The sequence below is a fragment of the Pelophylax lessonae genome (assembly GCF_965119305.1).
Source record: "Pelophylax lessonae genome assembly, chromosome: 10".
Classification (NCBI taxonomy): domain Eukaryota; kingdom Metazoa; phylum Chordata; class Amphibia; order Anura; family Ranidae; genus Pelophylax; species Pelophylax lessonae.
The window spans coordinates 239,610,798-239,629,050 of NC_138777.1; the positions used below are offsets into that span (position 1 = coordinate 239,610,798).

The 18,253-nt window shown below is 47.3% G+C and overlaps 1 protein-coding gene across 1 annotated transcript in view; it reads right to left on the bottom strand.

The window, feature by feature from the left end:
* LOC309565354 (mitochondrial inner membrane m-AAA protease component AFG3L1-like) overlaps positions 1-18,253 on the bottom strand; it is a gene marked incomplete at its 5' end in the record, with an annotated part of 59,861 nt that overhangs the window by 11,361 nt on the left and 30,247 nt on the right. Inside the window, 4 exons of the mRNA XM_082270269.1 lie at positions 1,577-1,687; positions 2,608-2,733; positions 8,077-8,184; positions 17,759-17,912. Coding sequence (XP_082126395.1) covers positions 1,577-1,687; positions 2,608-2,733; positions 8,077-8,184; positions 17,759-17,912 — 499 coding nt within the window. The remainder of the gene's footprint in view (positions 1-1,576; positions 1,688-2,607; positions 2,734-8,076; positions 8,185-17,758; positions 17,913-18,253) is intronic.

Here is an 18,253-nt window from a genome sequence, read left to right on the forward strand (position 1 = left end):
ACTCACTGAAGAGGAGGAGCCTGGAGCTCTGGCGGGGGACCCCAGAAGAGGAGGATCAGGGCTGCTCTGTGCAAAACCATTACACAGAGCAGGTAAGTAGAACAAGTTTGTCATTTTAATTAAAAGAATGAATCTTTAATACCACTTTAGGTAACCAAATACCTTTTACTGTATTATTGAGTTGTGAAGAAAGTGAACTCTGACTTGTGTGTGAAGGTAAAACATATCACAGTGTTGCTTGTTTACTTCATGTAACAGGTTAGCAAGGCGACACTCCGCAGTATGGACACCGCTCCTCTGAATCAGGAGTGGTCAGCTGAGCTGGTCTGGACTGCTTACACAGATGTCCCTGGGGGACCTCCTGCTGGATCCGTTCCATGGACATCCTGTTGGGAAGAGGCCCCACAAGAGACTGGAACACTGAGGAAGTACAGATCTTCCAGTTAGAAAGGGAACACTTTCCAGGGTATGTAAATAGACTCAGAGAAGCTCCGGCTGGCTTGGAGAACCTGACAACATAGTACAGTAAAGCCTTGGATTGATTTTTTTTTTAATAAATTTTGACTTGATAAACCAGCAATGTCTTGATATAGAAGTAGCGTCACGTCACAAGTGAGTATAAAAGAGAAGAGAGCGCCTTTAAGTGTAGCAATATGGTTACATCTAATGAAGGTTCAACATTTAGCAACTTGCATGGTTGATGATTAAAACAGACACATCTAAGTATGCCGGCATCCGGGGTAAAGCTGTCCACATAGACCATCCTCCTCACCGCCATCATCCCTTCCACACTGCACTCCACGAGCGCTTCAAGCCTCGCTTTCAGATCGCTCTCCTGCAGGGGAGTCTTCCCGGTCATGACTGCAGACTGACAGCAGTGAGAGCCGGCGGTGAGGAGGACGGTCTATGTGGATGGCTTTACCCAGGATGCCGGCAAACTTAGATGGGCCTATTTTAATCACCAACCATGCGAGTTGCTAAATGTTGAACCTTCATTAGATGTAACCATATTGCTACACTTAGAGGCGCTCTCTTCTATATTCTGTAGCTCCTGCTGGATTTTCCTTTTTATCCCCTTGTGGAGGCGCCATTTGTGGATGGACATTTTATGGTTACACAACCAATCACATTGCTAGAATCTTTTTATATAGACTATCCAGGGGTGTCCAAACTATGGCCCTGTTAATGAATTACACATCCCACGAGGCATTGTAAATCTCTGACATTCACAGACATAACTAGGCATGATGGGAATTGTAGTTCCTGAACAGCTGGAGGGCCGTAGTTTGGATACCCCTGATAAATGGTTGTGGAAGGAACCATCTGAGTTTCCATTATTTCTTATGGAGAAATTCACTTTGATATAAGAGTGCTTTGTATTACACGCATGTTTCCCGAACGAATTATGCTCACAATCCGAGGTTTTACTGTATATGAATGGGTAACATTTACAGCCTTGTCCTATGGAACATGTGACATGCCTTCCCTGATTGGGCTTCTTTCACAAAGCATGACTTCAAACGAGAGGCAGGAAAACGTTACAAAGTAATATACTGAGGTTTTGGCAAATTCTCACCTCCAATCACACGTTCAATTGCCTGCTCAAAATTCTTCTCCCGCACAAACTCGCTCAAGTACCGGGCTGCGATAAGGGCGGCCTCATTACACACATTGGCAATATCGGCACCTGAAATAAAGGAGAGCGTGTCATGGATCAGAAAAGCAAAGCAAGAGAATGGATGGCATCACTGAACACTACCGGCGCTTTTCCACTGCGAGTACCGGCTCGGCTCCACGCGGCACTGCTTGGCCCGGCTCGGCTCCACGCGGCACTGCTTGGCCCGGCTCGGCTCCACGCGGCACTGCTTGGCCCGGCTCGGCTCCACGCGGCACTGCTTGGCCCGGCTCGGCTCCACGCGGCACTGCTTGGCCCGGCTCGGCTCCACGCGGCACTGCTTGGCCCGGCTCGGCTCCACGCGGCACTGCTTGGCCCGGCTCGGCTCCATGCGGCACTGCTTGGCCCGGCCCGGCTCGGCTCCACGCGGCACTGCTTGGCCCGGCTCGGCTCCACGCGGCACTGCTTGGCCCGGCTCGGCTCCACGCGGCACTGCTTGGCCCGGCTCGGCTCCATGCGGCACTGCTTGGCCCGGCCCGGCTCGGCTCCACGCAGCACTGCTTGGCCCGGCTCGGCTCCACGCGGCACTGCTTGGCCCGGCTCGGCTCCACGCGGCACTGCTTGGCCCGGCTCGGTTTGCTTTTCCACTGCGTGGTACGAGTCGGCACGTTTCAGCACTGTATTGGCTCTACTCGGCTCGGTTTGCTTTTCCACTAAAGTAGTAAGTGGGTGGGATTACAACGAATCTCTGACCAATCAGTGGCTAGTAGTGACAAACAATCAAGGCTGCATGCAAAGGATTGTGGGATATGGTATAGGTACGGCCCGCTTGGAACCCCAACTGAGGTGGTACTGTTTAAGCCAGCCGTACCATGTAGTGGAAAAGCGTCGCTGTACCAAACCGTACCGAACCGAACCGTTCTAACCCGTACCATGCGGTACCATGCAGTGGAAAAGCGCCATAACATCACCTTATGGGCAGCCAATCTCACCTGTGAAACCCGGAGTCAGGGCTGCCAACTTCCGGGCCAAGGCGTCCTTGTTTAAATTCTCAGGCAGCTTCAGAGGACGAAGATGAACCTTAAAAATAGAGGCCCTGCCTTTTATATCCGGGGGGCCTAAAGGGAAGTAAAAAAAAAAAAAAAGTTACAAAAACAATCAATAAATTTGATTCATTCATTCTTATTGGGAGTTTTGTGGCCGGGTATCAATGGGTCTTCTGTATGCCACCAGCTTCTCTCCCTGCAGATAAAATAAAAACCTGCGCATAAAAAGCAAGATAAACATTTTAGCCCATTAAAAGCTAAATGGAAAGAAAAAGAATTGCTGCAATACTCGCCTTTAGCCCAGAGCTGTGCACCAACATAATTACAAGACTTATGTACCTGCCCCCAGCCTGAAGAAACTGAGACAACCAATCAGCTTACAGGTAGGTGGTACAAACAGAAGGGAAGCGGATTGGCTGAAACTTGCACTTTATTACATTTTTCTCTCTTACTGGGTATTGACAGCTTCAACTGAGCGTGCAATGTCCAAATCGGGAGCATTGCTCTTCTGTTTAGCGGTGGGCCGGGGGCCGGTCACACTCGCAGCTATGTCCAAACTATGACCCTCCAGCTGTTCAGGAACTACAATTCCCATCATGCCAAGTTATGTCTGTGAATGTCAGGGATTTACAATGCCTCCTGGGAATTGTAGTTCCTGAACAGCTGGAGGGCCGTAGTTTGGACACCGGCCCTACTGAGATAGATTGATGAGCTTGTCAATGCAGTTTAAAGTGATTGTAAGGGAAGATTTTTTATTTCTTTTTTAAATACCAAAGTGTTATACTTACCTGCTCTGTAATGGAGTTGCACAGAGCGGGCCGAATCTCATCTCACGCCGCTTCCCGTGGGGGCACTCATGCATGCTCGCTCCCAAGCCCTGCTGCTGCATCCATTGACACAGACAGCGGGACTCAGCCCCGACCCCCCCCCCCCGAATCTCATCTCACGCCTCTTCCCGTGGGGGCACTCATGCATGCTCGCTCCCAAGCCCTGCTGCTGCATCCATTGACACAGACAGCGGGACTCAGCCCCGACCCCCCCCCCCGAATCTCATCTCACGCCTCTTCCCGTGGGGGCACTCATGCATGCTCGCTCCCAAGCCCTGCTGCTGCATCCATTGACACAGACAGCGGGACTCAGCCCCGACCCCCCCCCCCGAATCTCATCTCACGCCGCTTCCCATGGGGGCACTCATGCATGCTCGCTCCCAAGCCCTGCTGCTGCATCCATTGACATAGACAGCGGGACTCAGCCCCGACCCCCCCCCCCCCGAATCTCATCTCACGCCTCTTCCCGTGGGGGCACTCACGCATGCTCGCTCCCAAGCCCTGCTGCTGCGTCCATTGACACAGACAGCGGGACTCAGCCCCGACCCCCCCCCCCGAATCTCATCTCACGCTGCTTCCCGTGGGGGCACTCATGCATGCTCGCTCCTAAGCCCTGCTGCTGCATCCATTGACACAGACAGCGGGACTCAGCCCTGACCCCCCCCCCCCGAATCTCATCTCACGCCTCTTCCCGTGGGGGCACTCATGCATGCTCGCTCCCAAGCCCTGCTGCTGCGTCCATTGACACAGACAGCGGGACTCAGCCCCGACCCCCCCCCCCCCGAATCTCATCTCACGCCTCTTCCCGTGGGGGCACTCATGCATGCTCGCTCCCAAGCCCTGCTGCTGTATCCATTGACACAGACAGTGGGACTCAGCCCTGCCCCCCCCCCCCCCCCCGACCGCTACCTTGTCACTGGCTTTAATTGACAGCAGCAGGAGCCAATAACTTCCACTGCCCCAGCACATCAGTGAGGGAGGGGAGAGAAGAGCTGCAGACGTGCATGGCGCTGAATCCAATGAGGGCTCAGGTAGGTATAAGGGGGAGGGGAGGGGGGGGGGGGCAATTCCATGCCTAAACATTTTTTAACTTAATGCAAACAATGTATGAAGATAAAAACTATGTTTAGGCTTTACAACCACTTTAATCCCCTCAACATGTCTGCTAATCAGCCAACATATGAGCCGGACAAACACAGGATAATGGAGAAGAAATCGAATATCAAAAAATCACACTTTTTTTTTTACTCCAATCAGCTGCGGGCCAGGTCATTCCCCGACCCCCAGCACAAAGGGGCGGGGTGCTTGTGACATTATTATCCTTATGTGGACACATGCCCAAATTCAGCCAATAACACTGAATAAATATGGGAATGTGTCTATATAAGAGCACTAGGGTCACCAGCATCCCTTTGTTTACATGTGTTGCAGGGTGGGGAATAAACGTCTTGCAAGGTGGGGAATGAACTCGCTGCAGGGTGGGGAATGAACATGCTGCAGGGTGGGGAATGAACATCTTGCAGGGTGGGGAATGAACGTCTTGCAGGGTGGAGAATAAACTCGCTGCAGGGCGGTGAAAGGAACGTGCTGCAGGGTGGGGAATGAACGTGCTGCAGGTTGTGGAAAGAGCATGTTGCAGGGTGGGGAATGAACGCGCTGCAGGGCGGGGAATGAACGCGCTGCAGGGCGGGGAATGAACGCGCTGCAGGGCGGGGAATGAACGCGCTGCAGGGCGGGGAATGAACGCGCTGCAGGGTGGGGAATGGAATGAACGTGTTGCAGAGTGGAGAATGATTGCGTTGCAGTGTGGGGAATGAACGTGTTTCAGGGTAGGGAATGAACGTGTTTCAGGGTAGGGAATGAACGTGTTTCAGGGTAGGGAATGAACGTGTTTCAGGGTAGGGAATGAACGTGTTTCAGGGTAGGGAATGAACGTGTTTCAGGGTAGGGAATGAACGTGTTTCAGGGTAGGGAATGAACGTGTTGCAGAGTGGGGAATGAATGTGTTGCAGGGTGGAGAATGAACGCGCTGCAGGGTGGGGAATGGAATGAACGTGTTGCAGGGTGGGGAATTAACTCACTGCAGGGTGGGGAATGAACGTGTTGGAGGGTGGGGAATGAACGTCTTGCAGGGTGGGGAATGGAATGAACGTCTTGCAGGGTGGGGAATGAATGCGTTGCAGTGTGGGGAATGAACCTGTTTCAGGGTAGGGAATGAATGTATTGCAGGGTGGAGAATGATCCGCCCTGCAGCTGAATGGAATAAAAAAAAAAAAGCACGATTTTAATGTTTGGACAAAGATGGATTTGGAGGACGCCACAACTCATCCCTAGTAGTGGGTGGGGCCGAGTTTCCTCCAGTGCATTGATTGCTGGGACTTGTAGTGCGGAGTACAGTACTTCCTGTATATTCATTCCCAGACTTGTATAAAGTACTCGAAATTTCTACTTGAGTAAAAGTACAAGTGCTCGATCAAAAAGTGACTTGAGTAGAAGTGGAAGTGCTCACAGAAAAAGTTACTTAAGTAGAAGTACTAAAGTATTCAACATTTTTTTTACTTAAGTATTGCAAGTAGTTTTTTCAAAAAATTTGCTACTTAAGTACTAAAAGTAAAAAGTACCAGTAGTTTTGAAAAAAAATTTCTACTCAAGTACTGAAAGTAGAAGTAGAAGTACTGTGTTATGTAGTTATTAAAGAAAGAAGTCAAAAGTTTGAACATCATATTGTTTTTTATTATTTCAAATGATTTATTTAAATGATTAACCTGTGTTTGTTAGTAGTTTCTTGATGCACTTTAAGCGCTGTAGCACCATTTGTTTGTTTCATATTTTCTTGTTATTGGAAAGATTTGGTATAGCAGCTTTTATTATACACAGCCTTTATTTTCGTATGCGCTGATTTACAAATGACATTATACACATTTTTTTGAGCTTTATGCAACCTGCCATCTACTGTTCTGGCAGTGGTAATTTTTTTAAAAGTAACGAGTAACTATGCAGCACAAAAAAAAAAATACTTGAGTAGAAGTATCGAAATCATCGAAAAAATGTAGTGAAGTAAAAGTAGAAGTAGGAGAAAAAAATTCTACTCTAGGAAAGTACAGATACCGCATTTCGGTACTTAAGTACAGTACTTAAGTAGTTCTACTTCGTTACTATACATCTCTGTTCATTCCTTCACAGGAGCCTGGGCGGTCACTTGGTGATGATGTCAGCAGCCACTGGTTTGGGTGACAGAGTTTAGTTGGACAAACTGTGGCAAAATCTGAGTCTATGTGGGAAACGGGTACAGCACTTCGATCGCTCATTAAATAAAAGTGTTCTGGGCTCTTCCAATATCGATTTTTAACACAAAGGTGCAGTTTTTTCAAACATTCTCTACAGTCTTTAATAACTAAAATCTGTGCAATAGAGACTTCCAATTAGAACCGAACAATCGTCCCACAGCGTCTGAAACTGGCAGGCTGCTGATATGCAAATTAGCTGGACACTGCGGAACGTTAATCCGGCCACACATAGTTCAGATCTTAGCCGGCTCTGCAGGAATCTGCGAGATTTGAACAAGTTGATCGAACAAGTTGGGTACAACCAGCCAGCTGGATTTTACATGTGATTATTGTACGCAGCTGTTCTAGCCGCTAGCAATAATCACTGTGTTCTCCCGGCGGGGATGGCTCCCCCTGCTGGGAGAACACAATGACTCGGTGGAAGGGATTCCCCTGTCTGTGTTGATGAGATTGAGCAAAGTTCTTTCTTGCCACCCTAGGTTGCAGGAAGGAAATTGACTCCATCTATGGCCGGCCTCAGTCATTAGTGAAAGAGCAATACTTTGTCAGCAGGTGAGGGAGAATGACATACAAGATGGTGACGGTGTCATCGTCCTTCAAAGTGATTCTAAGAGGAGTCATTTTTTTCATACAACCAGCGGGTGAAATGAAAGAAAATTGCTCAATTCTTCCAGCCACACACTCAATGTGGATGGGGAATCCCTCCTGCTGAGCCCTTTGTATTCGGACAGTGGGGGTATTTCCCTGCCATCAGAATACACTCATCAGCACCGCCGGCTATATCCAACAGTGCTGATCGGGGGGGAGCTTTCCCAACAGGCTGCTTCTACACAATTTGATCGGCTTTGTGTATATTCAGCTGCCCTGTGCTGAACTGGCCGAATTTTGATCCATGTGTGGCTGGCCTATGACTGGTGAGCTCCCGCCCATGAGGAATCGCTCGTGTTGGAATCGCTCGTGTCGGAGTCGCTCGTGCCAGAGTCGCTTGTGTCGGAATCACTCGTGTCGGAATCACTCGTGTCGGAGTCGCTTGTGCCGGAGTCGCTTGTGTCGGAATCACTCGTGTCGGAGTCGCTCGTGTCGGAGTCGCTCGTGTCGGAGTCGCTCGTGTCGGAATCACTCGTGTCGGAGTCGCTTGTGTCGGAATCACTCGTGTCAGAGTCGCTCGTGTCGGAGTCGCTCGTGTCGGAGTCGCTCGTGTTGGAATCGCTCGTGTTACGGGTCTTAGACTTGTTCACACATTTTGAAGCACCTGGAATGTATTTGGCTGATTTGATCTTCTCCTCATTTAGTAATCTTACCGATGTAAATCTGGCGATCAAATCTTCCCGGTCTCATCAGAGCTGGATCCAGGGTGTCCGGTCTGTTTGTACCCGCCAAAATCACCACATTGGTATCAGAACTGAAACCTACCAGAGCAAACAAACATAAGATACAATCTCAAGAAGCTTTGTACAGGCAGACCATGCTGTTTTCTTTTACCCTCCAATGTGTTTAAAAGACAAATAACTGTGTTACCACCCATCTAACACCCATCTAACATCCATCTAACACCCACCTAACCCACCTAACACCCACCTAACACCCACCTAACACCCATCTAACACCCACCTAACACCCACCTAACACCCACCTAACACCCACCTAACTTTGGGCTTTTTTTAGTGATTCTGTCCCCCAACAGGTTAAAAAAAAAAAGAAAAGAAAGTAATGCAATACTTACATTCAACCCAGAGCTGTCCTTACATGTATGAGCATTGCAGAGCTTTGTTATTTTGCCCACACATATACTTTAACCACTTGCTGACCGCCCTATAGAAGTTTTATTACTACAGGGTGGCAGCTGTGCGCTGGATCACGTATAGATTATATATATATATATATATATACACATATATATACACACATATACATACACACGATCCCGCACTTCTGCCTGCAGGGGGTGGACACGTGCCCCCAGCGGCCGCCTCTGCTGTGATTATTTGCAGCAGAAGCCAATCTGGGGGTTCTGGGCACTCAATGTCCGCTGGCCACCCGCTGATCGTCAGGCAGAGACTAAGAACTGAGCTATCTCCATTCGGATAGCGGGGAAGGCATGGATCCTGTGTCACTGCAAAGCTGAAACTAAAACGAATCTCTTCCCCTAGTAAAAGCACCACATAGTAAGCACAAACACTGGCTAGGCACACATTTAACCATTTGATTGCCCTAGATATTTGAATAGTAAGAAAGTCAATCACTGAAAGATTGCACAGCAGTTATTTATTATTCACATGGTGACGGACACGATTTTATATATCTTCTAATACTATTTTTATCATATTTGCATGGTAGAAGATATTTATGTACTTCATTCTATTATATTCATTCATCTCATGTTTTTATCACATCATCATTTTATTATTATTATATGGCCTTGTCTTTTTAGATTTATTTATTTCATCACTGTTACACTTTTAGGATCACTCATTAATTAGCACACCATCAATCAACACCTCGCATTACTATTCTTACATTCATTAGCTTGGTTTTTGCTATACTGGTGTCTGCCAGCTGTGTTTGGGCTATTACTTATTCCTGTGATAGCGCAAGAGTTTTACACTACCTATTACCTCCCTAGATGTTTAACCCCTTCTCTGCCAGTATCATTCGTACAGTGACAGTGCATTTTTTTTAGCACTGGTCACTGTATTGGTGTCACTGGTCCCCAGAAAGTGTCAGTTAGCGGGCAACTGTCGGCCGCAATATTGCAGTCACACTATAAGTCGCTGATCGCCACCATTACTAGTAAAAAAAAATAAATACAAATTCCAGTATACTGTATATCCTATAGCAGGGGTATTGAATTAAAATTTACAAAGGTCCAGTCAATAAAATATTCTTCCAGCAGAGGTCCGAATCACGTGTTTGTGCGATGGCCACCCTGTATCCTCGCAACCAATCACTTGCTTGTTAACTGGGATAGCCCCCGCCCTCTGTCTATAGATGTCCTGCCTCCAGCTGTTGGCTCTGTGAGACTGGCAGCGGTGATGGCTGTGGGCAGAACGACTCTATAGGGTGGGACCGCAGGGGTCCGGATGAGACATTAACTGGGTCCGGATCCGGACCCCGGTCCGCCATTTAGTGATGCCTGTCCTATAGTTTGTAGATGTGACAACTTTCACACAAACCAATCAATATACGCTTATTGGGATTGGTTTTGTTTTTTATCAAAAATATGTAACAGAATGCATTCTGGCCTAAATTTATGAAGAGATTTGATTTTTACATTTTTTTATTGGATGTTTTATAGCAGAAAGTAAAAAATATTGTTTTTTTATTTTCATAATTGTCAGTCTTTATTTGTTTATAGCACGAAAAATCAAAAAAACTGCAGAGGTGATCAAATATCACTAAAAGAAAGCTCTGTATTTGGGGAAAAAATGACAAATTTTATTTGGGTACATCGTTGCATGATCACGCAATTCTCAGTTAAAATAGCCGTATCGCAAAAAAATGGCATGGTCACAAAGGAGGGTAAATCTTCTGGAGGTCAAGTGGTCAAAGTAGGAGTCAGCTGGGGTAGAGGGCCAATGAACAAAACATAATACTTCTTTTGAGTCAGTGTTATGGATCGATAAAGCAGCCACTTCCCATCCGCGCTACAGCCTATATACGGCTGCAGCGCGGACTTGAATTTTCGGGAGGCCATCTTTATACGGCCTCCCAGAAGCAGTCTCCCCGCGCGCTCCCGCGAGCGCGCATCGGGGAAAATCTGTGTCGGCCGTGTCCCTTGGACACAGCCGATCACAAATCGTGGTGAATGGCCAATCACAGCGGCCATTCACCACGTGATCGGACCGTCCAATGAGAGATGATCTCATATGTAAACATATGAGATCATCTCTCATCGCCAGCGCTCCTTCCTCACACAGAGACTGCAGTGTGAGGAAGGAGGAGAGCTGCTCAGCCGCCGGGGACACAGAGGAATGTAATCAGGGCACCGATCACCAGTGCCCCGATTACTAGAGGTAAAAAACATACACAGTGTCCACCATCAGTGCCTGCCATCATTACCCCCATCAGTGCCCACAATCAGTGCCCATAGTGCTGCCAGTCAGTGCCCATCAGTGCCTGCTCATCTAGGCACTGATGAGCACTGACTGGCAGCACTATGGGCACTGAGTGTGGGCATTGATGGTGCTGCCCATCAGTGCTCATCAGTGCCACCCGTCAGTGTCCATCAGTGCCATCCGCCAGTGCCCATCAGTGCCCGTCAGTGCCGCCTCTCAGTGCCCAGCAGTGCCACCTCTCAGTGCCCAGCAGTGCCACCTCTCAGTGCCGCCTATCAGTGCTCATCAGTGCGGCATATTAGTACCTCCTCATCAGTGCCACCTCATCAGTGCCCATCAGTGCCGAATCTCAGCGCCCTTCAGTGAAGGAGAAAAATTTATTTTCAAAATTTACTCGCAGAAAATAAGAAACGTTTTTTTTTTTTCAAAATTTTCTGTCTTTTTTTCTTTTTTTTTTGTAAAAAATAAAAAACCCAGAGGTGATTAAATACCACCAAAAGAAAGCTCTATTTGTGTGAAAAAAATGATAAAAATTTCATATGGGTGCAGTGTAGCATGACTGCGCAATTGTCATTCAAAGTGTGAGAGCGCTGAAAGCTGAAAATTGGCCTGGATGGGAAGGGGGTTTAAGTGCACAGAAGGCAAGTGGTTAAAGTGGTTGTTAAGCCACTTTATACCATCCTGTCTGGTCTGTTTAATAATCCTGAGTGCCCCTGGGTCTTTAAAAAATAAACCGTTCTTTACCAGTTTTCTGAATGCCGATCAACGCTCACGTGACCCACCAGCTCTCTCCTCTCCCTGTCTCACAGATGCCTGCAGCGGGTGGGGCCGAGGACTCCCCGCTGACATCAGTTGGGAGGAGAGGAGGGGAGAGGACAAGACAAGGAGAGAGATGGCGGGTCACATGAGCGGCGAATCAGCGAGTCACAGCTTGTGTGGTGACTGATAGCAGCCGCGTGGACCACTGTCCACAGCCCCCGGTGCGATCATTCAAGGAGGGGGGAGCCAGGGGCAAAAAAAACTGAGGAGATTTGTGGCCCCCGTGCACAGAGGCAAGGCAAGTGATGTCACAGCACGTACTGATGTCACGTGCATGCATGCGCCGCCTGCACAAACCCAAAACAGAGAGGGTCAGCTTTGCTTTTGCATCAGGTTTCTCAAACCTTTGAATGACTAAGCCCCTCCCCTTCATGGCATTGTTGAAAAGGGGCGGAGCATGGCTGACCTTAAAATGATGCCCCACCCTGGAAAAATTTCTGCGGACGCCCATGAAAGCAGCCATGTGTACTGTGTGGCCATGTCCCAGGATTGCTTTGAATGGGTTTTCTCAGATGGCGGAGGGTGTTACATAGTTACATAGTTACATAGTAGTTGAGGTTGAATAAAGACAATAGTCCATCCAGTTCACCCTGTGTAGATGTGTGTGGCTGTAATCATCTCACATACCCCTGAATGTTCTGATCCTTGAGATGTAAGTCTAAGAGTCTTTTGAAAGCCACCATACTTCCCGCAGAAACCACCTCTTGTGGTAGAGAATTCCACACTCTTGTAGCCCTAACAGTAAAGAACCCCCCACGTTGCCTGAGGTTAAAACGCTTCTCCTCTAATCGCATTGTATGTCCTTGAGTCTTCGTGCATTCCCTTCGACTGAACAGCTTTTTTTCTAAACTGAGATCACCATTGAGATATTTATAAATTGCTATCATGTCCCCCCTCAGACGTCTCTTCTCCAGGGAGAATAAATCGAGCGATTGCAGACGCTCTTCATAATCAAGGTCCTCCAATCCCCTAATTAGTTTAGTTGCCCTTCTCTGGACTCTCTCCACCTCCAACCCATCCCTCCTGAGGACTGGCGACCAGAACTGGACAGAATACTCCAGATGCGGTCGGACCAGAGTTTTATAAAGTGGAAGGATTATAGTCTTATCTCTGGAATACATCCCTTTCTTTATGCATGCTAATATTCTGTTGGCTTTGGCAGCTGCCGCTTGACATTGCATGCTGTTGCCTAATCTATCATCAACCAAGACCCCCAGATCTTTCTCCATTTTTGATTCCCCCAAGGGTTCCCCTCCTAACGTGTATTGTGCTTTTATGTTTTTAGTCCCCAAGTGCAAAACCTTACACTTCTCCACATTAAACCTCATTTGCCATGTCGTTGCCCACTCCGTTATTTTGTCCAGGTCATTCTGTAGGATATCCGCTTCATGCTGTGCAGTTATTGCCCTGCCTAATTTTGTGTCATCTGCAAAAACTGATATTGAACTCCTGATCCCGTCCTCAATGCTGTTTATGAATAAATTGAACAAGGTTGGTCCCAGGACTGAGCCTTGGGGGATTGCCAACGTCCCTTGTTGAACTTATATACGTATGAATAGAAATTCTCCTCTTTGAATGGGATTTTTAGGGCAATTATATGACCACAGGTATATAAAAAATATATCTTTTATTGTTCACACAAATAAAAATCGCTTAAAAACACAATGGATACACCATGTTCTACATATTCAATAGACAGCCTATAATAACACCTCATAGATCGTGCAATATTTCTCGAGAAGTTCTGTTCCCCAACTACTGCTTGATACATTCCATGGTGGTTGTAATGACCAAGGGAGATTCACAAGTGAGGATTTCCAACGTGTTTCAAAATAAGTATCAATAAATTCTTCCTCAGGGATATTCTATCCATTTCTGCAACATAAATTGGATTCATTATAGAAACAAATATATAACCAATAATACGTTTATATATTTGTTTCTATAATGCAGGGCTTGACAAATGTTCCTGAAATCTAGCAGCCAGCTAAAAAAGTTAGGAGCCAATTTTTTGTTTTTTTTTTAAACTAAGAACAAAGCTTTATTTAATAAAACGGATACTAAATTTACACATAAATACGACTAGAACCCCACTCTCCTCTATAGCGCAATTGGATGAAAACAGACTGTCTGTCTCTTTCCATCCGATGCCATCTGATCCGATCCACGGGATGGATAGAAAATAGAACCACCATCCGTCTGCTTTTGGCGGACAGGATCAGATGGCGGCAGATTACTGCTCCATAGAGGAGAATGAAGGGTCCGATCAGGTCTGCCTGAAAAACTGACAAGCGGACCCGATCAGACAGCCCGTGTGAAAGGGGCCTTCAGCTGTGGCATGGCGACGAGGAAAAAAAAAAAAAAAAAGATATTATATATATTTTTTTTTTTTAATAATAATAATAATAATTGGAGAAAAAAAAAAAGAAAATATTTTTTATTTTTTTTAATAATTAAAAAAAAAGAAAAAAATATTAATTTATTTTTTTTTACATTTAAAAAATTAAATTAATAATAATAACCACACTCCCTGTCACAGGTAACTAACTGGACAGGGAGATGGTAATGCATTGAGAACAAACAGGCAGTGGAAACAGTGATTACAACAGTCATTACTCCCGGCCACCACAAGAGGGCGCCAGTTCCCCATTGGAAGCCTCTCATCTCAAGTAGGCCGAAAAGCCGGGGCCTCAATTTTCGGACGGCACGGAAGTCCGTGCACTCCGTGCGCGGAAGTCCGTGCAAAAATGACAGGACACCTTCTGCAGGGCACCCCAGGCGCCAGGTCGCTAATTCTAGTCGTAAATGCGACCTGGCGCCCGGGTTTTGTCGAGCTCTGCTATAATGAATCCAATTTATGTTGCAGAAATGGATAGAATATCCCTGAGGAAGAACTTATTGATACTTATTTTGAAACGCGTTGGAAATCCCCACTTGTTGTGAATCTTCCTTGGTCATTACAATCACCATGGAATGTATCAAGCAGTAGTTGGGGAACAGAACTTCTCGAGAAATATTGCATGATCTATGAGGTGTTATAGGCTGTCTATTGAATATGTAGAACATGGTGTATCCATTGTGTTTTTAATCAATTTTTATTTGTGTGAACAATAAAAGATATATTTTTTATATACCTGTGGTCATATAATTGCCCTAAAAATCCCATTCAAAGAGGAGAATTTCTATTCATACGTATATATGTCCCAAGATTGCTTTTCTTTGTAGCAGCAAAATAAAAAACACAGAAAAGTTCTTTTGTTCGTCTTTTTCTTACAGAATGAACTCAGAATCTTGAATGGAATTTATTCTCCGGCTCTTGTGAATGATTATTTCTTGCAGAGACCTAAATGAGGGTTTAGTCTGTTCCATCAATTAATAGGATACCTGCAGAGCAGTAAAGGTCATTAAACATGGCTGCCGGTGTCAGGTATGACTCTTTCCTGCCCCCTGCTGGCAGCACAGAATTATGTGGTATGGCTCTTTCCTGCCCCCTGCTGGTAGCACAGAATTATGTGGTATGGCTCTTTCCTGTCCCCTGCTGGCAGCACAGAATTATGTGGTATGGCTCTTTCCTGCCCCCTGCTGGCAGCACAGAATTATGTGGTATGGCTCTTTCCTGCCCCCTGCTGGCAGCACAGAATTATGTGGTATGGCTCTTTTTTGCCCCCTGCTGGCAGCACAGAATTATGTGGTATGGCTCTTTCCTGCCCCCTGCTGGCAGCACAGAATTATGTGGTATGGCTCTTTCCTGCCCCCTGCTGGCAGCACAGAATTATGTGGTATGGCTCTTTCCTGCCCCCTGCTGGCAGCACAGAATTATGTGGTATGGCCCTTTCCTGCCCCCTGCTGGCAGCACAGAATTATGTGGTATGGCTCTTTCCTGCCCCCTGCTGGCAGCACAGAATTATGTGGTATGGCTCTTTCCTGCCCCCTGCTGGCAGCACAGAATTATGTGGTATGGCCCTTTCCTGCCTCCTGCTGGCAGCACAGAATTATGTTATAATTAACAGATCCTGACAGCTTTGGAGAAGGGTTTTCACAAATTTCTACCACAACTGGCACTCCTCCCGGCTCCAGAGTCTCCGGGCCCTTGGAAGAAGACGAATTTCATTGGACAGGCTTCCAGCAGGGAGTGCAGAGGGAAGGGAAGGCTATTTTGCCCTATGGGAGGGGTAAGGTGACTGAGCGGTCATTGAAGACATTGGAATGAACAGACGGACTGGAAATTTCCACAGCTATCGGCTTCAGCTCTTATTTGTGTCAGGGGCAGAATGGAAACTAGTACTGCAGTTTGGCACAATATCCTCCATGTGATGGGCACAGGGCAAAAGGGGCAGCTCCCCCGGGTCCAGTCATTGTTGTGGGGCCCAAAGCAGCTGCCTCTTGATCCCGCACATAGTTGATAGGTGGATTCGGGAGGGCCAAGGAAAATGTTTGCCCAGGGTCCAATCAATAATAAAGACGGCCCTGGATGTGCATGGAACTATAGGCGATAATATAATGAAGCCGGCTACTGGGCTAGGAGTAAGGCTTCAGCCGAAACGCGTTAGCTTGTTACTGCTGTATCCTGCTATGTAGCCAATAAAGAACTGATGCAATGGATGTCACCCAGTAGCCGGCTTCATTATATTGATAAAGGCATTTGGGCCAGCGCACCGGCTCCCAGCCTCCCAGGGAAGGTTCTCTTGGTTGGACTGAATAGATTTTATCTGGGCAAAGAATTCTGCAACTACAGAAAAATACCAGAAATACAGTCAGCCCCTCCCCCCACTTCCTGGAGTCCGAGGACAATGCTGCCTCTGCTGCCCTTCTTCTCCCCTGCTGGATGACAAAACATCTTCTCCTATGCAGAATTATTAACATTGTTCTGGACTTCAGAGCAGCTATTTTATGTACTTTCAGCAGGGGGAGGGGTAAAACATTGCAGAGATGTACTAAATGCGTTTTTATCTCCTAGCTCACACTTATAAGTGATTGTAAACATTTATATATTTTTTTTAAATAACAAACATGTTATACTTACGCTCTGTAATGATTTTGCACAGAGCACCCCCAATCCTCCTCTTCTGGAGTCCAACTTGCCCCCAAGTGCCCACCATAGCAAGCCACTTGCTATGGGGGCACTTCTGCAGGCTCACTCCTGAGCTGGCTCTGCGTGTCCATGAACACAAAAAGAAAAGTGCAGGCACTGCGTCACAAGAACTAAATCTGCTTGGGGCCCCCCCCCCCCTCCACTGACCGCTCCTTCAAGTATCTATGATGTGATCTCCTTTTAAAGTGTTCTGGAGGTTGTGGTCCCCGTCTGTGAGGAGGAACCGTCCCTCTAAAAGGTCATTGCCATCCTGAAAGACGTCTGAGGAAGTCGTTTCCAAGAGAGGGTACACAACCAAAGTCTTGGAGTCTGTAAAACCCGGTGGGCGGGGTGAAATGCGTCAGAGGCGTGGCTTTTGGAAGAGAGCTGTCCGGTCGGGCTGGGAGTGCGACTTTCTTCTTACATAAAGGATCTATCACTGCAGGATGAGTGAACGCCCAAGCCAGCACCCCTATCTCGGAGGAGCAAGCCAGCACCCCCATCTCGGAGGAGCAAGCCAGCACCCCCATCTCGGAGGAGCAAGCCAAGCACCCCCATCTTGGAGGATCAGCCGGCACCCCTATCTCGGAGGATCAGCCAGCACCCCTATCTCGGAGGATCAGCCAGCACCCCCATTTCGGAGGATCAGCCAGCACCCCTATCTCGGAGGATCAGCCAGCACCCCTATCTCGGAGGATCAGCCAGCACCCCTATCTCGGAGGATCAGCCAGCACCCCTATCTCGGAGGATCAGCCAGCACCCCTATCTCGGAGGATCAGCCGGCACCCCTATCTTGGAGGATCAAGCTGGAACCCCTATCTCGGAGGATCCGGCACCCCTATCTCGGAGGATCAGCCGGCACCCCTATCTCGGAGGATCAGCCGGCACCCCTATCTCGGGGGATCAGAGTGATCGGTTCCCTCTTAGATTTAAGCTTTGCTCCAATTTGTTTACAGGTCAAAGTTTTGGAATCTTTTCCCTAGAAGTTTCTGGCTCTGACTCCGATTCTGCCCATAAGGCTGTGTGGGTTTCACTCACCGTCCATCTCCACCAGCAGCTGGTTGAGGGTATTTTCCTGCTCACTGTTCCCTCCGAAGTTCCCCTGCCCCCTCTTTCTTCCAACAGCATCAATCTCATCGATGAAGAGGATGCAAGGTGCGCTCTTCCTTGCCATGGCAAACATGTCTCGTACCTACAATGTTACAAACACAGACGGCTTCTTTAAATAATTGTGACTGAAATCTGTTTCTGTTACAGACAATCACTATTGGCTCTTTTTTGCTTATGTATTACCAGAATAAATGGGGGTCTCTGGTTGCTATGGGAAACAAGTAAAGTTTGTCCTTTGAGACAGCCGTTGGCTGAGATAATTATCGCTCTTTGATGAGGTCCCCAGGAGCCTCTCAGCTGGTGATCATTACTGCATTAAACCAATAAATCCAACAGAACGTCCTCAACTAGAACATTTCTCTGTAATTATTCTCCATTATTTTACCTAATCTGTTTTTATTAAGAATACAGAGAAAAGAAAGG